The sequence below is a fragment of the Teleopsis dalmanni genome, chromosome 2 (genome assembly GCF_002237135.1).
Source record: "Teleopsis dalmanni isolate 2A chromosome 2, ASM223713v2, whole genome shotgun sequence".
In the NCBI taxonomy this organism is placed as follows: Eukaryota; Metazoa; Arthropoda; class Insecta; order Diptera; family Diopsidae; genus Teleopsis; species Teleopsis dalmanni.
This window is the reverse complement of record NC_051847.1, coordinates 134,055,816-134,083,466: the sequence shown is the minus strand read 5'-3', so window position 1 is coordinate 134,083,466 and position 27,651 is coordinate 134,055,816. Positions and strand designations below refer to the sequence as shown.

At 28.9% G+C, this 27,651-nt stretch overlaps 1 protein-coding gene across 1 annotated transcript in view; it reads left to right on the top strand.

The window, feature by feature from the left end:
- The window catches only part of LOC119675745 (acetylcholine receptor subunit alpha-like 1), a 257,042-nt gene that overhangs the window by 210,969 nt on the left and 18,422 nt on the right, over positions 1 to 27,651 (top strand). Inside the window, exon 2 of the mRNA XM_038086950.1 lies at positions 20,981 to 21,190. Coding sequence (XP_037942878.1) covers positions 20,999 to 21,190 — 192 coding nt within the window. The 5' untranslated portion in view covers positions 20,981 to 20,998. The remainder of the gene's footprint in view (positions 1 to 20,980; positions 21,191 to 27,651) is intronic.

Below are 27,651 nucleotides of genomic sequence, written 5' to 3'. Positions count from 1 at the left end.
AACTAGTAGATATGTACGATTTAAAATATAATTGTCCATAAATAGAGTTTTTGGAATGGTCTATATTTTGTATGTAGGATATGCGTCTGTACATAATATGTTTATGTTTTTCAATCGTTTTTCTTGAAATTTAAAAAAATAAATTCGATATTTATTATATAACAAGTTTTTCTTTATTTCTTTTTTTGTTGAAATATGCAATTTTTCAGTGATTTCCCATTCATACTCCCTTTTCCGTTCGAAATGGATTTCTTGTCATAGAAAAAAAGTCATAATTAGATTTATTTATATTTATTTTTATTTAATATATGCTTAACTTATTTTAAACAAAAAGTTCTCGTACTTCCCACTCATGCCCACTTAATAACAATATAAGTTACTCATACGTACGGTAAGCCTTAATTAAAAACTTTTACATATTAATTACTGTTTTATTTTTTAATGAATTAATTTTAATTATAAATGTACTACAAATTGCAAAAATTTTCTTAACAAACCAGTTGCTGAAAAGATAAATTGCTAAGAAATGAAAGCAACTAGCATAAAAACTGTAAACTTCTGCTACTTTAAGAGCTTCTTTATCATAAAACTCAACTAAAGTTTTCAACAGCAAGCAACAGTAATGCTAGCAACAACAACAACAATATTTCCAACAACAACAACAGTAAACACTGTAACAAAAATAACAACAACAAAATAACACAACTGACAACATCAAAAGCGACCACAAGGTGTAGACTTAATAAACTTATTAGCAACGTAAGAAAATAAATCACTTTCAACAACATCATTATTATGTATATAATTATCATTATTAACGACCTCATCATCATTATCAACAGAAACATTAACAGCAGAAGCATCAGTTGTTGTTAGTGCGACTACTAATACTAATACTTCCACTACTACTGCTACTGCTACTGCTATTACCACCACAAAGACAGCTATTGCAGCAGCTTTTGGTTTATGGTAGTACTTATACATAACATACAGTGGCAAAGTCAGCGAAAGCATTGACACAAAAGCAGCGCGATAGTAGCAGTAGCGGTGCGGTAGTGGTGGTGCACACCGTAATGATAACGATTACAAGAGCAAAGAATAAAATATTTTTTAGTATCTTCTTATTTTTACTTAAGTAACTGCGAAGGTATTTTAAATTTAGAATGGTGGGAGTAAAGAAAAGTGAATGAAGGAAGAAAAAATAAGCAAAAAAAAATAAATAAAAACCATTATGAAACTTAATTTGAAATTTGCATTTGCGTGGAACTGTGAACACATTGAGTGGTAAAGTTGCGTGTAATGGCAAGTATTTTGAATATTTGAATGAAACAAGGCACACAAAAATTCACACAGCAGTGTAGTAGGGTATTATTCAAAAGGTGTAATGTAATTGCCAGTGTGTGTTGTATGTTGAATGTAGAGTGCATGTAAATCGATGTAGTAACCGCAACAATGCTTTGCTTTATGCTCGCAGATAATGAAAGATAATTTAATTTGACAGTTAACTATGCATTAACATGGGGATGTTTAACTCTGCAAATGTGTTGTCCATAATTAATAATTAACTGAAATTTAATAATAACAGGATAAGTGAGTTAAGTCATTTAAAGAGCGAATATTTTCATCAATTATCTATAATGAAGTGTAAAAATATTGATGATTCATACTTGTAAGGCAGTAACCTCATGTTGACAATGTTATTAGAGTTCTAGAAGTCAGCTCATAAAATAATATTTAATGAGAGAACTTATTAAAAAGAAGAAAATGATACAGTTTCGCAAAAATTATCCAGGAAAAGTTGACGTGGTTAACTAGAAAAGAATGTTCCAAAATACGGAAAAATAGGGAGTAAGTATATTGAATATTTTTCATGGACTTGGACGCGTTAAGATAGAAAAGTATGGTAGCTATGTTATCTAATGACAGTACTTGACAATATCTGGCCTATACTAAAGTAAATAAAATAATTTAAAAAAATCGAAATAATACTAATAATATTGAAAAAGAAATAATTTATATAAAAAAAATATTATATGATTGCAATAAAATCCATTCATAGTATTTTAATCTAGACTTTTTAAAATTAGGTACTGAATATGAAGTATTAGCATAAAACGTACTTTTATTCTTATGCCACAACATTCCCTTATTTAAAGTCCGAATTTACTGTTACGTCATAATAACCCTGCATAGATTTTCGATAATATAAATAGCGTTTTTTAAACTTTCGTTACTAAAAACAGACAACACAAAATTCTTTAAATCATCTTGAGCATATGCTACATCAATTTCTGAGAGTTAACAATAGCATACTACCTCCTGAATGTTGCAAAAGTTTATTGGAGTCGTTTTTAAATTCAGTTTAATAATTCAGTCATTTAATAATTTTTAAACTGATTCATTGATACATATTTTCAAATCTTAATAGCTGATTTCATCCTATGACAAGTCCTTCTTATATTTTTCGCTTGCATATTATTGTAAAATATTTAGTGTAATGAGATATTTGTCCCAAATTAACTATCTAGTGGCGTTTGCTATTTTAAAATATATCAGAAATTTTTAGATAAAACTTAGAATTCGATGTTTAGTACTACGGCATATTAAAAGATTTGTTTTGTTTATCGTCCTAACTTGATAATTAGTTATAGGGGGTAACTTTTATAATTTTAAACAGACCACAATGCATGAGTGTTAAATTTTATATACATAAACATTGTTTGATTATATGTCTATTCAAAGAATCACAGATCACTACCAAAACTGAAAAAATAAGTGCATCTATTGATATAATTTTTGCCGCAGCTTAAAAATAAGTTAAAAAATGCAATCTAGGAAATAAACTATTCTAAAAGAACACCAAACTTTTCCTAAAGGCTCTTCTAAAATAGCACCAGATCTTTTGAAAGAACACTAAACTGTTTTAAAAAACACTCAACTGTTTTAAAAAGAACACTACACTGCTCTAAAAGAACACTAAACTGCTCTAAAAGAACTCTAAACTGCTCTAAAAGAACACCAAACTGTTATAAAATACCACTTATCTGTTCTAAAAGAAGATTTATCTGTTCTAAAATAACACTAAACTGTACACGAAGCTTTTCTGATGGAACACTTAACTGTTATCAAAATTCTAAATATATATTTATATATATATTTGGAGTATCAAAACGATGATAATAAGTTTTAAATTATTTTTTTAACTTAATCTCACATAAAACAAAGTTTGCTATTTAAACACACGCATATGTATACACAGCCAATCACACAAATATAAATCCATGCAATCGAATAGGTTGTCCCACATACATACTTTTTTAAAAAACATGAACTTTTTTTATTATTTGAAAGAAAAACGCTCTTCACTCATTCCTCAAACACTGCAGATTTTCACTACCTTCGCAAGTACTTCAACACGAATGTTAAAATAAATACAAAAAAAGGTTTTATTTCTCTTTGTTTATATTTTATTTTAACTTTATTTTATTTATTTATATTTCTGTCTTCTGTTTTGGTTTTTTCGCTTTTTTCTCTATATTTTTTATACTTTAATGTATGTTTTTGTTGTTTTACAAGTTAAAAAGCATTTTTTTCATATTTAAGTACACAAGTATGGTAACATTGGCAGCACGGGTAATAACAACAGTTAAGCTGTAGTTACAACGTCAGTGTATCAGCAGCAAAAGAATGTTATTTCTTGCGGCTATAAAACAACAAAAAACACAAAAAACACGAAAAAACAAACAAATGGGAGGAAAATAACAACAACACTTACAACACCAGCAACAAAAACGTATTAAGCAAAGTAAGAAGCGATTTTAACTATGCTCTTTACGCTGAGGTGTGCACTTCTCTACAAGCTACTACTGCACGTATGTTTATGAGTGTGTGTATGTGTGTATAAATGCGTGTAATACTTTTTCCCCACTGAACTATATATTTGTTGTCCTTCATCTTTTGCAGTTTACGTCGCTGCTATAAATGCTGTCAATGCTGTTGCTGCCAGTCTTCTTACCGTAGTTGTTGTAAAAATTTGCTTTATTAGTTGTAATTGCTACGTTTGTAAGCTTGGTTACAGGCTTCTGCTTGTTTTCTTTTATATGTGGCTTGCTTCGAGATGTCTTTAGTTTATTCTTCTTCTTCTTTATACTTTCTTAGTTGAGGTCTTTTTTTATTACATTTTGTTATATTTTTTTTTTTGTGTTGCTTTTTCTATATTTTTCTTGTTTTTTTTTTGATTTTCATATTTTGAAAAACTTTTGTATTCAGTAAGTTTGCTGATGCGTTCTTTTTTGCCTTTAAACTTGAGAATGTCATTAAAAAAAATTTTTTTTTCTAAAGGCGTATGTACCCAATATTCCCATAAGGCTTAAAATTATAATTTGCATTACTTGAGGTCTAAAGTCAGTAAAAAAATATTTCAAGAAATTAGTTTGATAAGAAATTCAAAAAAAAAATTTTTTTAAACTTTTTTACCTTCTCAAAATTTCAGTTAATTTCCAGAATTTTAAATTTAACATACCTAATTTTTAATTTTTTTGAATCCTAATTTTGATATAATGCATATTTTAACATATGAATTAACTAAATTCCAGAAAAATGTGAGAACATAAAAGTCAAGTACGGCTTTGAGACACCAACTGAACAGAGTCAGGAGCGCTGACTCTGAGCTTCAAATTTGGCAGGACACGAGTACGAATCTGGGTCCTGCAGTCTCAAAAAATTACTTACAAATAATTAAATACAAGAATTATATCCAAGACCACTGATGATGGGTATTTAGCAATACTCGAAACAGCTATATGGTCAGCCAAAAATTCAATTAATTAAAATAATATAAAAATGAATTTTTGTTGTTGTAGTACACTACTATTCAAAAAAACCTCTATATTAACTTACTCAATTATTTTTTTTAACTGTTATATGCAATAATTTTTATTTTTTTTGACATTGAAGACGCATTTTTTCTTCCTAAGTTCTTCGATCCTCTACATATTGAGGATGACTACCGCACTCGAATGAACCACGAGCTGTACGAGCTTCATCATGGCATTGCGAATTAATATCCAGTGCTTTTGTTGGTTTGGTCATGTCATCAGAATGTTCCATCGAATAAGGTATTTGAAGAGGCAGTTAAAGAAAGAGGATGTAGATGAAGACCGAATCTATGAGACTGGTGAAACTGTGAATTCTGTAGAGGAATACCACGTCATGCCGAAACCCGGTAAAGGATTGCTATGATTATTTAAGTAAAAGAGTATGAACTTGTTGAGAGTGTAGCAATATAGTTTATTGACATTAAAAATACATGCATTACAAAAATGTAATTACCTAAACGTAGTTTTTTAAATAAAAGCAAAATAGTTTTTACTGAAAAAAGGCATTAACTTACACTTTATCAGTCAGCAATACCGTTTGTCCATCAGATACTCAGATGTCTTACTCAGATGTGAACAATGTAAAATAAATAATGTAAAAAAAGTTTTGATATACTGATTGCATTAATAATGAAGGTTAATTAATTAAGTTCTGTTTACTTTTTGCTCTCTATTTTATATTTATTTTTCATATTTTTATTTTATATCATTAAAATAAAATTATATATTTTATATAATATCGGAACATGGAATTAACAATTTTATATTTAAATTACAATCATTTGATTATCACTAATTAGATATTTAATTTAAAGTGTAGTAAAACTGATACACTAACATACAAACCATTTTCAATTATTATATCTTAAGGCACGCACTTTAGCGCATTCATATATACAATTCTCATAATCGAACAAAATTGCTTGTTTGTTTAGTGTAGCATAAGACAACAATCACTATAGCATAATCAAATGTTTCTTATAAACTATATACTTATTTGTTTCTCATAAAACAATACTTTTATAATTTGATTGTACTTGTAATCAATCTAAATTTACTCCATTTATCAATCTTTCAAAAGTTTAATAACTTCACAATATTTTTATTTTCTTATACAAACATTAATTCCAATATCTTTAGCACACCCATAAGTAGGTATAACCCTTAGACCACAAAGTTCACTGAAACACAATAACATCAATCACCTAATCAAATTGAGAACAACAACTACAAGCATAACTACAATAAAAACAACAACAACAACACATATTCAAACAAAACCAACAGAGACAGTACAGAGACAGTAGTATTTGCGGAAATCTTGAAGCTGCACATTTGCAGCATGACACATTTGCGAGTCATATTCCACCACTGTAATTGGTTTAATCTTTCTTTCTCCTCTTAAACTTGTTTTCCTTCTTTTCTCTGTGATATGAAATATGCATAAATCCAAGCAAAGCAGCTGTCATACTTCACTTGTAACTGGTATACGCTAAAGAAAAAGGGGTGAAGCTAACAGTGAAGCTAACAGCAAAGCTGGCGAAGAGGTTTATCTACTTATTTTTCATTGTTTGAAAAATTAGTGCAGACTTTTATTTTATGAGTAGCAAAAGTGCCAAGGCATTGACATAAATATGTGGTGACACGACTTCTGCAAAAAACACACAAAACACAAAAAATACACAGAAACCATGCGGAGACACACAAAGCCACAAAGAGTACACGGAACAAGACTGATGACGGTGAAGTAAAAAATGGTAAATCATTTGGAAAATTGCGTATGATATGAAATATTTTCGCATAAATAAAATTTTTATTCTGTATTGTTTTAATTTTTGAACTGTCAGTAAGCGAAGTAGTGAAGTGTAAACATATAAATCGTTAGTAAATCTGAGATGAATGTGCGTTATGTTAATGCCGTTCGAATTTAGTACATGAAACACTAATACGTGATAAATTTATATCATTTATTTAAAATTTTATTTAAAATGTAAAATTTAATTTCAGTAAAAATTTAAATGACTTGAACTATATTTTACAACTTCCATATACCTAATGTATTTACATAGTTCTTTATTAATATTGGTTTACATTATGACGGTAATGCTAAGACTTCATTTATTCATGTTTGCCCCCATACTAATTCCTAGTATAAGACTAGGATCCATTTCAAATCCATTTCAAAGTAGTTTTCAATTTTGCAGCTGACTATTATTCTTTATTAAATTGGTTCCAAATACATTAGATATACATACATGTACATATACATATATATATGTTGATTCACAGCACTTATAGTTATTTCAGAACTTGTTTTACTCTAAGTTTTGATGCCAGTTATCAAGATCTGTTATTTTTTTATAGGCTTCTATCTCAATTCATCATCATTTATGAAAATAATTATTTGGAAAATGGCGAATACCTTCTAAAACTTTTATTCGATTTTTATGTTAAACCATTCAAAATGTTTGTACTAAAATTATCTTTAACATCAATGGAAAAAGAAGTTTTTTTTTAAAATTTTTGTAGGAGTCCTATCACATTGAAAATTGAAAAGAATTGAAAAAAGCGTAAAACAAACATTTTCCATCAACCAATTAAGTTACATTAACGTCATGTAGCTTAAAATATTACCATACAAATGCAAGTTTCACCTTTAATTTGATAATAATGCACTACTGTGGTAACTTCAGTTTTTTGCAAATAACTCGAAAACGGTACTGAGGAAAAAAATCGTTATGATTTTCGAGGTCTACGAAAAATATCCCTATAGGAAATATAGGTATCGTCTTTGGACAACAAAACTTTTCATTATTTGTAAACTAGTGTAATTAGTGATGGTTATTCAAATAAATAACTCATAACTCATTAACTACGAAAATGAAATCAGACATGGAGCTAATTAAGAATAATTACTATAATGTTTTATTTATATAGCAATTCATATAAATATTAAAATGAAGATTTATTCCACTTGCAAAGAATCTTGTCACGACTCTTGATAGCTGGGATAGCTTACGGCTGTTCAGTATTATAAGAATATTTTTTTTCTAACCCGAAATCTTATTCTTAGTAAAAATTAAACAGGATATTTTAAGCTTTCAATTCGTATTTTTATTGAATTATATATGGTTCAGTTTTTACAATATTAAGTGTTAAAAATAGTTTAAATAAAGAGATTTTAATGCAATTTAATTTAAAAAAAATTTGTTTCTAACGATGTTTTATTACTTTGAGGTCTCTTTATTATATCTTATCTGAAAAGAGAGGAATGTTAACAAATTAGCCGACTTGGCCACATTTGGTTGATCAAGTATGATGTACACAATGTTACCGACTGGCTCACTTTGGTTCACTAAGGAAACGCAACTTTACCAATTTGACCTCAATTTCTCGGTGGGCTTGCTCTATTTATAGAACAAAAGTTTAAATTGGAAGAAGTCATAAAAAAGTTATAAAATATCTATAATCGTGTATTGATATTATATATGAACCTTTTAATTACCTTTCTGCAAGTCATCCAAATTCATGCAAGTTATCTTAAGAAACTGTCTTCAGGGATAACATAATATATATGCCTGTTGAAGTTTCTGTTTTTTCCAACTACGTGTCCACATAATTCGTTATTTAACGTTTACTTTGGGTTTGCTTATTAACCTTCAAATGTTTCCATTAAAAATCTCAATGCTCTTCTTTCATGCTTGTTTACATTCTTTCCATTATTCCTTCCTTTTAGAAATAATGAAAAAATCCAAAAAATTTGAAAGTATGAGTGCAAACCTAGTAAATAAAGTGGTTGTGTAGAACATCTACAAGCTCTTTTGTTGCACTAAGATTGAGCTAATTCAAAAATTTTCTTATATAAGATTAAGACCACATTCGACAACATGTGAACAATATCTTAAGAATTAGGAATATTATTAATATAAGGAAGTTGTGTCAGTTTCTTTTTGGGTTTTTACATACTCACCAGAATTTTTTTTTGCAAAGTTTAAATTTAAAACAACTACTCATATTAACTGATAAGAGATTTTTTAATTTAATATTACAAGTAATGTTACTTATTAAAGTGACAATGTAGATTTGAGCTAGTCATCTCCTTGCTGGCCAAAACGACTCAAAAAGTCCTTTGAGCAACTTAGGCTCAAGGGTAAAGTAACGCCGGAATAGCGTTAACTCAGCCTGTCATAATTTGTTTTGTTAACCTTAACTGCCACATCCTCTAACAACTACATCCCTAAGATAAATTTGTACGCCATAGAGCCAAATGGGTTTAAAGACTTGTTTGTATATCATAAGTTAGTTTTGCTGAGATATTTTAGATTTTCTTCCAACAAGCCAACTTAGTTTCTTGGATCTAATATTTAGCTGCCAGTTTCCATTTATAAGTCCGTTGTTCAATTTCTGAAAAGCGGTTATCAGTTTAGTGGTTTACACCATTTTGTTTGTACCTGTAACCATTATTATCGTGTCGCCTGCAAAAGTTCCGAGAATACACCTAGCAAGTCTTATGAGTTCGACAGAAACAACAATCGGTCTAGTATACTTCCCTAAGGGATCCTGCAATTTATATGGTGTAATTGTGAATACGCGTTTAACTTGTAATTTAACTCGATAGTACCTTTCGCCAATATTCGATTCCAATAGTTTACGGTAATGCTATACGGTAATGCAAAATAGTGTTTATCTTATATATAAGGCCAAAATGCCTGCCCCCGTCAAAAGCAAAAAGTTTTTATTTAAAAGAATTTTTCAGAATATTTCAAAACTTGTTTCGGTGATACCAACTTTACTGACTCCGTGAACACATTTTCTAACTGACACCGCCCATGCTTATTTCTACATAATAGAAAAGTGATGCCATTTAAGAACCTGATTGAAACTGTTTAGTCTCCAAATAATTGGGACCAGCTAATTAAATTATTGGTGGCTCTATGCACAAATTCTCTAGCTTTGAATAAATATTTTAATGCGAAGGACATAAGCAAGTAATCTATTATAGATGGCATTTGTTCATGCATGTGAGATAGTTTTACATCATCGTTAGTATGTCAAGATCTTCAAAGCAATATTTTAGTCTCAAGTTAATGTCACGGTTTTCGTTTTCAAAAATTGGAGAAACAGTAAAGTTGATAACAGATTAGCTTTATTCTCATCTATGGTAGATGGAAATACGGCGCTTAATTAGAACTTAATGCAAATATATCACTTTTTAATGAAGTAAAACCTATTATTATTCATTATTTATCTAGTATCTGAGAAGCTTTCCATGTGTAATTTCTTTTGATAGAATCAGAATAACTTTTAAAACCATTTTTAAAATAGTAACGCAAGCTTTAGCTTAACTTATAATGTTTTCTACATATTTTGCAGAATCTAGTTAGCATATATATGTAACAGAGTTGAACAACTGTATCATGATTCGCTGTAAAGTGATTCACCATCTATTTTTGAGAATAACAACCTTTTAAATTCAGTGTTATATGGAGATTGAACAAACTTTGACGTCCTATTTTTATCATTTACTAATGGCTATTATATTTTATTATACAATTATTATGTTGAAGCTGTTTTGAGCTAGTGCACTTAAGCACTTATACTCTTTTTTAACTCGAGGTTTCTTCAAAACCCCTATCTACACCTTGACTAGATTATTGTTTATCACTTCATCAGACTATGCAATAATTGACCTCAGATCTGCATACCTCCCCGAGGAGCCTGTAAGCATTTTGAGATTTGATAACGCGGTGTTTGCAATATTAAACATTAATATTATAAAATATTTAAAAGTATATGATTTCAAAAGTTAAGATACTTTTTAAAACTGTGCATATACATATGCATATATTCCTAAAATTACAGTGTAATGCAGATACTTCTCAATGATTGATAATCCATCCAATTTTTTTCTAATTAATTATCAATTAAATTTTAATTTGAGCAATCAACAAATTGAAGCACATCAATTAAAAACAAACACTTAATTTAAAATTGATATTTCATAAACAGAAAACTCCCCGCACCCCAATTTTCGTTTTAGAAAATAAATGTTGCTTATTTGTTGTTCGCAAACATAAAATATGAAATAAATAAGCAAATTGATTTATGAGAATTTTTCAGTTTGCAATTGTAGACCAAAAAAGACCATAAATTTTAGATATTTTTATTCTCATTTTTATTTTTTCTATGGTATTCTCTGTTTTCTGTTTGTTTGTGGTTATCATATTGAAATATATTTTCCCATTTCGGGTTGATAGTGTAATTTCATTGTATTTCAATAACATTTTTGTTTTTTTGGTGTTTTATTATGCAGAAATGCTGAATTTTCATACACAAATGTAAGCAAATATTTTTATCTCACATACGCAAACGAATACAAATTATCAAATATTCCTTCAAGTTACATTAAATCACTGTCACAAAATGAATTGGTAACATTCTGCCCATCGCCACACTATTCCAGCTAAACGAATGGAAATACGAACAAACAACAAATGCAAACAAGCAGCAGAAATCCTAAAACGGATTTGGTTTATTCTCTCCCAACTGAGTGGAAGTCATACAATGTATGGATAGATATAACCAAGCAGACCGAGCTCATATCACTCGCTTTGGAGTTAGTTTCGGTTTTGCATTGGAAATTGGATTTGTTATGCAGTATAATCACGTTTAGTATGTGGCACACGTTTTAAACATTTGAATTAAATTTTAAGTTTCGTAATATCACTCATACGCACGGAGCAACCAAACGCTTCTGTTTGGAGAAGCGAGCAAATTGTAAATCCTCAGACGAAAGCTGCTGCCGCTGCTATAGCTAAGAAGAAAATTTCTCTAACTTCGCTTAGTTCATTATATGAGTGAGGCCTGTGTGTGTGTCAGTATGTGTATCTGTGTGTATGTTTGCTTCCATTATATAGTACTTTTGTGTTCGTAAGTTTATGTGCATATTAATAAGTTTGTTTGTTAATGTATGCGCAACCGAGTATTTGTTGTGCTTGATATCAAGTTCTCTAACTAATGACATATTGAATGAGAAGACTACGAAAAGGTTATTTCATCCTTTCCCAATTTGTATTTAAATGAAGAAAAACATTTTAAAATATACAATATTTTTAGTTTGAAGTAAATTCTTCTTTGTATGGTTTATGAAAGAGACTAAGTTATTGTGATTAAAAAGGTTATAGTTTATTTGAAAAAAGAAATATATTACTTTTCCTTGAATACATTTTAAATATCCTTAAGTTCCGTACGAGCCTTAATATTATCTTAAAAGCATTAAAGAAAACGTAGTGATGAAGGTCTTGCAAGTTTTATTTATGTAATAAAAAATGTACATATTTTTACAATGAAATTTAATTCACTTTTTAATGGTTAAGGTGAGCTACTCAATTTATAAAACCAAAACTAATCAGTGACTTAATGCTTCACAATAAATTCGATATAATTTAGCTATGCAGTGCCTAGCATATTTTTGAACGGCTTGGCTCAAAACATAAAATCGTGTGAGTTAGTCTTTTCCAGTCAAAAAGTTTTAGATACTTATATATTAAAATATAATTATTAACATTTATATTAATTATATTATTACAAAATTAATATATTAATTAATAATATTACTAATTCATTGCTATACAAATATATGATATATCATATATTATTTATATTGATTAAAGGTCCAGCATACTTTGTAAGTTTTTTGTATAACATTTTCGTAACAAATAATTCTAAAAACCTATTATACAAGTATAATGAAACATATACTAATTATGTGCATATTCTGTTCACAAAATACACAATCTCATTAAATTCACATAATTCAATTTACCAATAATTTTCAATTTACCAATAATTATTTTGTTGCTTTTAAAGTATTATAAGGAATCAAGCAGGTTATTTGATTTATTTTGGCATTCCTGAGAGTGAGTGTAAATTTCAGTAGTAAATATTTTATTCTGTTATTAGAATGAAAATATTAATGAAATAAAAATAGCATTAAAAATCTTATTACATTTTTGCTGAAGTACGCAGTTCAACCAATGCAATATAGTTTCGCCAATGCTTGACGTTATCCTTTATAAACTTTTTTGAAAGTTGTTTTGAATATGGCTTTAAACCTCTTCAATAAAATTTAATCTACGACAACAATTGCCTTGAAACGCATTTCTTTAAAATTGTAATTTTACTTCAAAAAGAGAAAACAGTCATATTAAGTGAAAGTTTATTACGTTTCTTTTTTAAATTATCTGTTTTTGTTTTTACATTTTACTATTCTTAAAAAGGAAATATCGAAATATGCACTCCTCCCCCACTAGTCCCACTTTTCGGTCATACATATGATTGAGACCATGTCAAGAGAGCAACAGTATATTGTTTTCTCATATAAAACACAGTCAAAGCGTGTTTTTCAAATTTTTAATTCCGAAATTATTTTTTATACGGACTGTATATATATGTAGCCGGTAAGAACTCTAGAATTCCGCGTAACTTAAGGTAACTTGATGTCAATAAGTTTAATCCAAATAGATTGTAACATAAAATTTTATTATTAACGAAATCAACATTTCGTTAGTAGATCAGTGTTAAGGTGATAATTACACAGAGATATTAATACCCATCCACGGCTAACGAAATCAACATTTCTTTACTGACCATTTCGAAGGTGCTCACAATTCCCATTTGCGATCACCAATAAATCGTATCTGGATAGTCGAAATACACATTTCGTTAGTAACCGTAAAAGGCGTGGCAGATATTTGCATTTCCACCACGCATCCATTGATTTCACATCAGTGAAACCTAGATTTTAGTAGCAAAACCTCTGTCTACGTCATACGTCATACCATCGCAAACTTTCCACTGCTCCTATCAAATAAATTTATTGTAGGACTGAACCTGGAATCCGAAGAGCGAAATCTCGGCGATAAAGATTCGTTACGAGATGTATAATTCACGTTTGCATATTAATCTCTAAATTTTTAAGGAAATCATAATAATTCATCAGAAGAAGCAACATTTTCTACTCAAAGAAAGCAGTATTTTGTAGCATTAATATAATATTTATTTAAATATTTATTTCAAATTATTTTTATACCATTACACCCGTCTTCTAGAAACTTCATATTAAATATCTTGAAACAAAAGCATTGAAGATCTAATAATGAACAGGAGCGTGTATTGGTGATAGAAAGCTAGTCTGATAGTAGCAATGATAATTGTTAAGTGAGTTAAAATTGCCTATATCTGAAGTCCTTTAAAAAACTGATTAGAACATTAGGTGGATATCGGTCGTTGTCTGAATCTTCTAGCTCATTTTTAGGTTAGTGTTTATACTACGAACGATTTCTAGTTATAATCGTTCCTACATTTATATATAAAGAAACTTCAAACTTATATTCTGTATAAGCACATCTAATAAATAGAATGCTTATCTATTCGTTTCCTTGTATATTATATGATTGCCTAAATCATATAGTATAGTACATGAACTGCACTACTTATAATTGTAAATATATTTATACCAAATTCAAATATGTAGATATAACTTTATGATATCGCATAGCCAAAGGAAGTCAATGGGAAATAATTTCTTTATAGTTGATATTTAAGATGAGAGGTTGAGTCATTAATTGAGAGTTCAAAAACTTATCGGCATATATCTCTAGAAAGTGACTATACTTATCTATCTCATCTTTACATAGATGAGAAATTTTTTTCAGCTTGGAAAACAGTTGAAACGAAATCTAGTATTAAGGAGTATAGAAAATGTAGTCTACTATAATTTGTTATGATTCTTTAAATAATTTACTTGCATTATTATCATATCTAGGAGTGCTTTTTTGAATATCCAAATATTTTGTGATATCTAATACCTTATTTTAATATCTGTATAAATTAGAAAAACTGCTAAAAAAAAGGTATAAGTTTTTTGTATACCTATAGGTACTGCCAATAAATTATTTGCCATTATTTTCTTCTGAATAGGTAATCAAAACTTAATACGTATGCATTAAACTGAACTTAAGATATGTGATTCATAAATGATTTTAGAATATTAAATTGACTTATAAATTTTTTTTTATGTGTAATACAAGCAATTCTAAAAATGACTTTTAATTTATATAAACAAACTATGAAATACAGAGATATTTAGCAATTCGTACCATATAATTATAACTAAAATTAGTTTGCATCCTTTCAAGAGGCTTAAATTAAGCTCATCAGCCGATAATATTTACTTTTAAGCTACATTTCTACACAACTAATAAACGACTTTATTAGGTCGCCTTAACTATGATGAAAATTGCTTACCACACTTCATGCACAAAATAATCCAAACCAAGTGAAATTCAAAATAATAATTCATAATAATTAATTTGTTTTGCTTACTAATTGAAATACTTAAGTGCTGTGTACTCATATGAGAACGTAGATACAGCTATTATGGCTAGATTTTATGAACAGCTGCATTTAAATTGGAGTTTTAGGTATTGAAATATAAATTTGAGGAAAAGTAATTACTAGTAATTAAAATAAATTTAATAAATGAACTTCTCGAGAAGATTTTGTGAATAAAGTAATCAAAATCTTTCGATAAGAACGTCTCTATACACAAACAGGTAATTAGATTTTAGTTAGCAAGTAAACAATTTTAAATTTAATTTTTAATTTATGTTTATTTGATAATGATTCATAGTTTCAAAGATATATTAATTGTAAGCAAGTAACATATGGAATTAAAATCTGCGTAGGAAAAATTAATTAGAACTGGTAATATAGAATAGATTTTATAAGGTTAAACGATTGTCGATTAACGTCGGAAGGGTTTTAAAACCCTCAGTAATATGTATTTCCTTGACGTTGCTTTTAGAGGTATTCAATCAGTATTACGTCATGTATATTCAAAAAAAATATAAGGCATAACTTTTCACACTGATGGAACTGTCTTGATTTTTTTGAAGCTAGTTCAGCGCACCTTTGAGATGGTTAATTGATCTCCCTAATGCAGTATATCATCTACATCTGCAAATTGAAACAATATCTTATTTGAATTACTCTGACACATTTGCCAGCAATGTTTGGATCTAATGAAATCTCTACTTTTTGATTAACTGTGAATAAATGCCGGCATTTCACTTCTAAGTAAATACTTCGGCCGTATTTAGGGCCAAAATAATTTTCGTACTCGCAAATAAGTTTTAATACTTTTGAATATTTTAGAGTCAAATTTTAATACATCAAAAATCAAATTAAATAAAATACATGCCACAACTGCAAAAAAAAAATAAATTTTTTAACCTATGATTAAAAAAAAATTCTTCTGTGTACTAACATCTATGATAGGAGAGCGCAACGATATGGAGACTTTTGCACAATGGTATACTGGCACCCGCAGCCAAGTTGAACTTTTATGATTGGAGGAATAATATTAAGTGATCTGAAAAACAGTGTTGGTAGATTGTATCAGTTTTATTATCATTATCACAGGAACTCAGACTAGGTAATTGAATATATATTTCAATAACATGCAGTGTAACTACATGTCATATGTTATGTTATGTGGTATGCGTATCTACTGTGTCAAAGAATCTACAAGACTTCCCCACAAAAACATTAAATGATTTTTTGATGCTTTAAAATGATTGTTAGCCATTTGAGATTTACATTTCAACAAAATGCGTTTAAGTGGACCTCAAGAGTCTCCAAAGTAACCTCACCCAACCTATATCCGAAAAACAATGTAAATTTCATTTTATTGTTTTTTAGTGCAATTTGAGCTGTATTTTATTGTTCTTGAATGAAACATGTTTTTTATTCTCCTGTGATTTGCAATACTCATACGCACCGTTGTTTTTTCTTCTTTCTTTAAAATTTTTGAAATTAGAATATATTTTTTTCATATAAATACCACATACAACATATTTATATAATTTTTTCCTGTATATTTATAATGTTTCCATATTCTTTTAGATATGTGTAAACAGTAGAACAATTTCAAAGTTCACTTCAAATTAGGAATTGATCAATATTTTACCATAAATTGCACACAGAAAAAGTTTAACCTGAAAGTATGCAATGCTGATATGTAAAATCCGTACAAAAAAGTTTTCAAAAATTTGCAAATCTCTAAAGAGTTTTTCAAGCTTCACACCACCGAAAAGAGTTTTAAACTTCTTAGTAAGCTACCGGCACATATATGAAGTATAGAATAAAAGAATAAAGTGTTAAAATAAATTCATATTTAAGAGTTGATAATCATAAATTGCTATCATGTACAATAATTCCACTTAAGGGTTTTATTTTCACATAATTTGTGTTTTTTGAGTATTTATATTTTCTTTTAGAAATTCAAGCTTATTTAGAAAACGAAAAACATGACTCCTTCTCTCAAATTGGACAGGTTCAAACTTTTAAGCCCGCTACTTGCTGTTAATTAATTAGATACAAACCATTAAGCTACCATTAACCACTAAGGTATTCAATTATTTCAATTATTAAGGTATGAAAAAATGTGAAATATTTGTATTTCACATCTACCTATCTCTTTCTATTTAAGAAAAGCAGGTTCAAACTTTTAATCTAGCCATTTCTGTCAATAAATTATATACAAACTATTGACTTAACAAATAAGTTAACAGATATTTCTAAAGATCACTACAATATTCAATTATTTTAAAATAAAATTTTTTCTTATTGTTTTTCATATCTACTTTCTTTCTTCTTTTAAAAAAAGCTGCTCTGCTATTATAAAATTTAATCGCATAACTTGAAATTACATTTGTTTATATTCAAAAAAACATCTTAAAAATTTATTGTTTTGTCTTTCACCATAGCGGGTCAAAAATCTACTAAATATTCTGACAGTGCAATACTAAAGATTATAATTAAGCTTCTTTATTGTTCCTTTGAAGTGGCCTTAGCATCTTGAAGATTGCATTAAATAATAATAAATAAAATTTTCATACCACTAGTGCGGTATAAAACGATAGTGCATAGTTTCTTATACTTTCTTGCACACTCTTGAAGATCTCATATTTACATTCTAGTGCGAAAGTGTGTAATATCATATTTTAATGGAATTTCTTTTCTTTAATTTTGCTTTCCATATTTGTGCAACTACTTTTAGTAACTGAAATTGCCAATTCCAAACAATGCGCCAGCATACACACAAATGTGCATATCTAAAAGATACAAATAAAGCTACTTGAATGCACTCAAACACTCAGTGACTAGCGCACACTCACAGCCTCACACGAATGTTGCAAGTGTTGTCAGTGTTGGTTGCAAGAAAACGCAATGTTGAGATGAAATTACTTAAATGTGCACATTTGTGTACATTAAAGGCAACAAAAGTAGCGATTATGTGAACTACGCAAATATTGCCTTGCTACATTCATGCATACTAAAATATGGCACAATTCGCACACACACACACACACAAACATAAACAATTGAAAAGGAGTGAATAAAATGGACGTCGTTCGAGTTTCGAAATGGCGGCGCAAACACGTATTGTGCTCGCACATTGCACATTGCACACTGCACTCGACACAGCACACAACAACACACAACTGTCGTAAGCAGCTAAAAATTGCATGCTGCATAAAACTTTAACTTACACCCATTCATATTCACACATGCATACATACACACACATACACACACATTTGAAGCCTTTAGCAACTGCGTACAAACCTTAAATAGAGTTGCTTCCAAAGGTTGCGAGCGATACAAAACAGTTTTGACATTGCAGAAATTTACGACTTGGCAAATTTTGCACTTAAGCGTTTTGCAATAAAAGTGAGCAGAAATTGAATTTCTGTTTTTGCTATTGCTGCTGCGGTGATAGTCTGATAGTCCTCCGTACGAGTATCTTAGGATTCTCTGCTGCCAAAAATATGTGTGAGTGTGCACGTGCGCTCGAAACTCTATTGCACACTTTACACTTTGTTAAGCACGTGCACAAAAAATTGTAGAAAATTGGTTTTATATTGCAACTGAAATTGCTCAAAGAAGAAGAAGACTCTCAAAAAATGGTTTCGTAGGAAATTGAATTGTTACATAACTACTGATATATAGTATATAAATAACGCACACACAATATTTTATATATGAATATCTATATATAAAAACTAATATATAAATATCTATCCCACAGTTAGTGTGAGAATACCTAAAATAACTGTTATAATAACGACCACATAATTTTAATGTAGTTTAAAATCAGCTTTTCGATTTCGACTTAAAAATGAAAAGAAAAAAGTTCCTGCACTGACTAAGAGTTGTTATTATATATATCAATATTTAAAAATATTACAATAATTATAAGACATTTAAAATCATAAAATAGCAAATGAAGAGAAAAATAAGAACAGACCATAGAACAAACCAAATAGAAAACCATCACATCTTCTATTTCTTCAGTTCAATTAGGAATAGGTGTTACAGAAATAAATGCCCAATAATTTAACACATGTACACAGAAGGCATGCAACAAAGCGCTACTAACTTATGCAGTAAGTCTTCTGCAGACTACAGAAGACACCATGAAGATACAGAAGTCTTAAAGTCCTGGTTTTTTTACGGGATTACCTGCTGTGGAGACCTAATGCCACATTTTTCATTTCCACAAGCGATTCTAAAAGCCTCATTACAATTTTAGCGAATTTCGTGGGTACTAACTTAAGGTACAGGTTTGGAAACAGTTTTCTTCTTGTAAAAAGGCAGCCTTCTTTAACATCTCTGATATCCTTTTCTCGTACTATACAGCACCCATTTTTAAAATACAACTTTACATGTGGTACTCCTGTGGTACCACATTCACACCTATTCATACCACATTCGAATATTGCAAGTGAGACTTACTACCATTTATATTCTAAACAGTATTGAGTGGTTTCTATTGTATTTTAATCGCCTTTTTCGACAAACATGCCTTAGCTCAGAAAGATTCTAAGCCCTATTCCACAATTATGCCATAAAAATACAGCAGGCATCACAATTTAACTTTTAAGGTATCGCTTAGGGGAGTAAAATATGTATGGAATATATATGCCTTAGGAATGATCTTACAAAAATTGTGATAAAACAAGGAAATTCTACAGTAGATACCTAAAACAAATCAGAATAAATAGTAATATTTATTATAAATAATATTATTAACAATAAATGAGAAAAACCTAAAATACAATTGCAATAAACCAAAATGAATTTTCACTATTTATTCTATAAACCTTTTTTCTATCTCATAGAACTACCACTCAACTAAAGCATTTAAAGTATGGTTTAGCATTACAAAAAAAGTTTTTTAAACAAAAACAATATATCTCGATATGAGAATTCATTCTAATATAACAAACTACATGAAATATATATAACAAAGGAGAAATTATTGAATAAATATAGTTTGGGATATATTTTACTTCAATTATTTAAATGGGATCTAACTATCGTAATGTCATCTACTAAGCTCATTGAAAAGCGATTTAAATATTGAGAACAATCAATTGCATAGATCAGAAACAACAATGGTCAAATTATTATGTCTATCTTAGAACTGTTGGGCAGTTAAAATCTTTCGACAGCAAATAATATTTAATATTGTTTGGTAAGCAATGAGTTGTTTTAAATAGTAATCTCTATTACCAAACCTTATCGAAGCTTACAATACTGTCACATTTCTTGCAATATTTCATATTTCTTGCTTGAATTTATTTGAATATTTGCTTTGACTCCACCTTTGATTCCATACAGACTTTGACAAATCTATATATTTTAATGTGATGATTCATAATTTTATTGTTTCGTATTATATTTTTCACTAATTTTTAAATGTTCTAACATATATAACATATCAGAATATAGAAGTCTCCATAATATATTAAATCAAATTATTGGTTTAATCATATATTATTCTTCACTTCATAAATTTCTTCAAATGTGTTTTACTAGGGTAAAAATAATTTTCTAGTGAAATTAACTAAAATTAACAAATAAAATATGCCCCATTATAATAAATATTTCACGCTGTTATAAAAAATTAATAGAATATTAAATTTATTATAATAATTTCTGATTATTAATTATATTTTTTTTTTCGATTTCAGGGGTGGACCTGGCCTAAGATGGGGAGCGTGCTATTTGCAGCTGTGTTCATAGCGTTACAATTTGCCACCGGCGGCCTGGCCAACCCAGATGCAAAACGTTTATACGACGATCTCTTAAGCAATTACAATCGTTTAATTAGGCCTGTGGGCAATAATTCTGATCGTTTAACGGTCAAAATGGGTCTACGGCTGTCACAGTTAATAGATGTTGTAAGTATTGAAAAAATTGTTTCTTACAAAGAATTTTATTAGAAATAGAAAAATTAGAAATTAATTTTAAATTAAATTTAAATTTAAAATTAGTAAATGAAAAAGGGAGATTACACTGCACTGTAATTTCGAAAAGATCGAAAAGACAGTAGATTAAGTAATCCCGTAATAATTTTTTGGTTATTCGTTTGTTTTATACAATCTTTGAAGCGTTTTAGGTTGTAAGTCCCTAAAAGCATTTTGGATTGGATAGTCCTGGTAGCTTTTCCCAATAGAGGTCGCTTTCTCTTTTCTCTGCGCCGTACAAAAGAATGGATCTCTATATTCTTTGCCTAGACCGCAGAAAGATTTATTCTTGTTCATAGGAAATACCATCTACCATATAAGACCAATTTTTAGATAGCCATTTCTTAGGTTATATAAATGATGAAAACCTTAAACTATCAGCATTTTAAGTATAATTGATCTATTATTTTAGAAATAGTTCAAAAAAAAATATATAGTTCACATTTAGTTACTAATACTAACTAATAATTTAAAACAAATTTTTTTTGGAAAAATACTTTGGAAATTTTATTTTATTTTTCTGATTTTGATTCAGTGTCACATTTTATACAAGAACTAAAATTACCCATATGACATTATTTTCAATATAATTTTTTAAAAATGTATTTATGTTGTGCCTAACTTTTTTCATTTCCTTTAAGCAAAATTTTGATATTAAATTATTATACAAAAATATTAACATTATTTAGATTATCATTATTTTGAAATTTATTTTTAAAAACTATTTTAACATTCACTTCACACATTTCAAACAAACGACATATTTTTCGTTTATTGCTGTTAATAATTTTCTTTGTATTTCAACCGGTTATTATAGGGCATATATCCTATTATATTCGTTTAATAAGTTCATGAACTAGTAGTTACTATGTTATTACAATATAATTTCAATGACACAAAGAGCCTTTTGTTAACATGTAAACTCATCACTTTGCTATCACATTAAGTACTTTTCCACTCATTCACAAACGTTAATAGTTCAACTTAAATCCATCACTCAAAATCCATTATCTTAAATCTACACCAGCACTAATAAATAACAATAATTAATCAGTGAAGATAATTTGTGGATTTGTGAAAAATTCATAATTAATTAATCATAAATCTTTTCTCAATGCGTCAGTCAAACTGTTGCCAACGCCTAAAAGTAAGCAACGGAAAATGTTAAATGACTTTGTTTTGTGAATCTTAGCAAATCATAGTATTTCAATTGTTTTGTGCTATGTGCTTGTAAGCAAAAAGTAGCTACACAAAAGGCTAAAAACAAAGGGGAAAACAATGACAATAACAACAATAACAACAACCAAATAACAATAAAATGGCACAGTAACAAGAGCAGCAACAAGCAACAACAAATATTATTGTAACTTTGAAAACAATATTGTATCTTAAATAATTAATAAAGCTCTGAACTATTTTATCTGCAAGTTTCTACTCAATTTATTAGGCAGTCACCAAGTTGAATGAATGTAATGATTAAATAAATCATTACATTGTATGAAACAATAACAATAATTTTTATTAATTTGGCAAGCGTTGAAAAACAGTGTTAGTAATCATAATAAAAAAGCCGTGTTAAAAGCCTGCTGAAACAATGTATCATTTGATAACTTATTGCAATGCAATTTGTAAATATTAAATTCGAAACAATTAATTAAATTAATATCTTTTTGTATTGAAATAAATCGGATTAGAGTTCAAAAGGCAAGTGCACTAATTAAAATCAATTTTTTAACTGTAATGAAGTTGTCAGTTGGTGATTGAAGTTGCACGCTTCAAAAAGCGGAACAGGAGTTCGCATCAATCCATCAAAAACTCAGCGCCATTGAAGCGAGCGAAATATTTAATCACGAAATGCAATTTATTGCAGCATTTTTCACTTTTCCCTTAATTCAATATATAATTTTGTTGCATGTATGGCATGGCATTTGCAGTAAGAAAATTACAAAATTTCACACATAAATCAAAACATCAAACGAAACAAATTGAATTTTTTGCACAAATACTTCCTTCCTAGCTTTTTCTCTTCCGAGGAAAAAATTTTTTCACTTAATAAAGTAAAAGGATAAGCGGGAAGTATAAGTAGGAAAAGCAGTATTAAGTACAATAGCAAGGAAACTGCTTAAATCGTGTAAATTGCTTTGCAAAAAACACGCCATTACACATCGAAATTGCAAAGCATATGAGAATTGTTGTGTTGAGTGCTGGAGTGTTGGTATGCAGTTGTAAGCAACTAAGATGCTTACGTGCAATCGTCGTATAAGTGCAATACGCACAGCTTCAGCAAGCTTCTTTTTGCACCAGATTTGAAATCCCAAAAAAAGTTATACCAGTTGATTGCATTAAATCAATTTTAAGTGTTTGGTAACGTAACGTAAATTACATCAAAATATTTTGTTTCAAAACTTTATATTGTGTGCATTTCTTTACTTTTACTAACACTTCTTTTTTAAATAAACTGAATTTCGAAAATAAGTAAATAAGTAATGTAGAACTTAACATAATTAAATATTAAATTATAATTTTCAGACTCCTTCTTAAAAAGAAATTTAATTAAGCTAAATTCGATTATCACGTAATCCTGAAATTAAATGAACTCGCGTGATTTCTAATTAAATTCTTTATAATTGTTGATTAAAATTGTTTGTTAGCTTATTATATTGTTAGCTAGTTACTTTTATAAAATTTATTTAATCAAATAAAATAAATTTATATATATAAAAAAAAAAAAAAAAAAAAACGTAATCCTGAAAAATTCACTCAGTACTGGTAGGCCTTTGCTTTGGATAGGCCATGGCTTCGGATAATTTTAAACCATTTTCAAACACTAAGTAATGCGAAAAAAATATTATACGGACTGGTCTTTGGTCTTTATTTTTAGTATTCAGAAGTACGAAAGCGCAATACAAATTGCGATGAAACTGTTTTAAAAGTCTATATAAACGTATTTGAAGACTTTGCTGATCTATATTATTATTGATTTATATTTTATTTATTCAGCAGTTCAACATATTTATAAAAAAGCAGTCAACGAAAAACTCAGTATAGAAGCACATCCAAAAATGTTTAATATTTGTGTTCATGAACACAACTACAGACAATAGCTTTGGCTATTAGTTATGTAGTTTTATTATAAAATATAATCTATAAAAATATAAAATATAAAAATATAAAAATTACTTCAAGTAATCACACTTTATAATGACGTTTAGTAATATTGCCTTCATCTAATAATGCTTTTGAAGTACTTCAAGTGCTTTTTTCAAGCAAGTGCAACTAAAATCTAATCTTTTAAATTTACCATACAAATCCCATTTAAACTGTACACAATTTTATACTATTTTGTAGTAGATTTTATTAATTTTGCTTGAGGTCGCCCAACATTTCCTTATCATCAAAAAGGTATCAACAATTTTTGGCTTCCCTTTTAATTTAGAGATTTATTTCCTGTTTTGTCCGAGTAAATTTTTCACCACAGTTTCATTTTATATCTGTAAGGACTCAACCAAAAGTCATACATATGTCGTTTAGATTTTGAATAGATGCAAATTTATTAAAACTCATTCATTTCCTTTTTGTGACTTTGCTTTGATTTGCTTAAACCAAGTGACAGAAGTGCAAACATTTCTCAAAAAAGAAATAAGCAAGGAATATGAATTAAAATTCTAAAAAAAGTACCACTGCAATAGCTGTGCAAGTAGAAGGGCAAAATAAAGCATCCAAAAAAAGGACTTATCTGTAAGTTTAATTTAAAAAGTTCATTTTCACCTGAAGTTAAGGAAAAAAAAAAATTTGCGATTTTTTTTGAAATATTTTTTGTACATTTCTTTTGTCATTTCACAGTGCCTGACATTAAAATATGCACAGCAAACTAAAAACATATTTTCTACCAAAAAGTAAACAAGAAAAAAATAATAGAAAATAGTGAAAATAATAGAAAAATGTGCTATGAAATTTAAATTAAAGTTGCTTAGAATATATAAGTTTTGTCCGCAGTTGGCAGTTGAAAATTAATGTAATCCTTATACAATGTAAAACAGGATAACGTGGAACGTGGGCAAGAATGCATTTAGATATTTTCTCTTACTTCATTGTCTATTTCGGATTTTTTTATATTTGATTTTTTCTTTTCTTTTTTAATTTGAAGCAGATTTATTTGATTTTTCAGCATTGGTATAGGAGAAGCTGAAAGCTGATTTAATTTGAATGCTTAAAAATGTGTTTCATGTAACTCAAAGCTTAATGCCAGCTTAGCTGCCAAATTGAAATTTAAATGAGCTTTTAACTTGTCAGCATTTCAATTAAACGTTTGTGCCACACTACAGCACTTTTGCTAAAATATCACGTTGGGCATATTGAATTTTAATTAATTGAATACTTACACTTTAAACTTAACATACACTTTTTATAAATTTACTTTATTAAAAGTTATTTCGAATAATACCCAGAGCACGTACAGGACATTTGATGAGAAATGTGCAAAAAAAATGCAATTATAATAGGAACAGCACATAAAAGTCAGAATGCAGCAGCCGCAAACTAATGCAGCTGCCATGAATAACTCAGAAAAAAAATCTTATGGAAAAAATATAAAAGCCAAGTAAGATTTGTGCAGTGCACAGGAAAAAAGGTGTGAAACGCATTCATTCATGATTACAGTTTTTTCCAAGAATTTTCTTTGTTAAATGCGAATAAATTTTGCTACCGGTTGGAACGGAAAAAGGATATACGAAGCGGTTTTGCTGTTATTTTATCTATTTCACTCTATTTGCAACATTATCCCCACACATTTTTTCCCATTTCGCTTACTTAGACATTTTTTTTTTCATTTTTCTGGTTACTGTGTTGAATGCTATTTGTTTGTATCGCGCAAATTCATTAAAAGTGGAAAATTAATGAGTCTACTCCGCTAAGGCAAAAATTTCAACGAGAAAAAAAGGAGCTATTAAAAAAATGTAGTATTGAGCACAATTACTTTGTGCACACACTCTACTACTTTTCTTTACAAACATGTGCCTTTTTATATCAAAAAAGCATATACCCCAGACGCTGTCTATTACCCACACCTATAACCGACAGACAATCGCTCAAGCTCACGTACGGAGACACAGAAACATGTGAACTCCACAATGTCTGCAAGTCTGCCAAGCCGCAGTTTGCCTGGTCTCATTTGGCTCATTTGATAACCTATTATTGATATCGTGTCTCTATTGGCAATAACGGTAAATACTATATTGGTAGTACATTATCATTAACATTTTGTCTATAATTAAATTTTTCAACGCTTATTGAAGTCTATCCGTAATTTTATCGTTTACTAATTTATATGCTTGGAGTGCTTCCATTTGTGTTCGATTTTAAGTGCGCTTAAATACGTTTTTAATGAGTCTAAAATTTATTAATGAATTTTTTATTAATTATATGGCATAAAAATTCAACAGAAATCTAAAAGAAAAGAATTATATTGAGTAATTACATAAAATTCAAAAAAACTAAAATACAATTAACATAGAGAAATAAACGGACAAATGTTCTTATAGATGGCAAAAGTCTGATAAATCGTAAATTTATCAAGTTATTAAAATAATGCAGTTAAAATATTCCAAAAAAAAAAAGAAAATAATGTGGAGAACCTAAGCCAGACAGCATACCTACTAAGAAAAAGCACAAAAACGGTATAATTAACTACAGCACTACAATTAACCAACACTTGAATAGATAGATTGTTTCGAGGTGAGAAGGATTAAATTAAGGTTTTTTTGTCACATCAAAGAATTGCGTTTCTAATTTTTGAATATAGTATAGTAATATCAGGACAAATTTTAAAAAAAATATTAAAATTTATAAAAAATAACACAAGATAACACACCTCAAGCACACAGTATGAGAAGTTTCAAAACCATTCAAAAATATATTCTCGATACACTCATCAACATAGTCCCCTTTTAGGGAGATACAATTATTCCAACGCTTTTGCAATTTTTCGATACCGCCTTTGTAAAACGATTTTTCTTTGCCTTCAAAATAGGTGTTAGTTTCGGCGATTACTTCATCATTTGAGCCAAATCTCTTACCACGGTGCATCTTTTTGAGTTCTGCGAAGAGCCAGTAGTCGGTGGGGGCCAGATCTGGAGAATACGGTGGGTGTGGCAGCAATTCGTAGCTCAATTCGTTCAATTTTGCCATCGTTTTCATCGACTTGTGACACGCTGCATTGTCTTGGTGGAACAAAACTGTTTTTTTCGCCATATGAGGCCGTTTCTTTGCGATTTCGTCTTTCAAACGCTCCAATAATGCTATATAATAGTCGCTGGTAATGATCTTCCTCTTCTGGAGATAGTCGATGAATATTATTCCATGCGCATCCCAAAATACAGATGCCATAACCTTGCCAG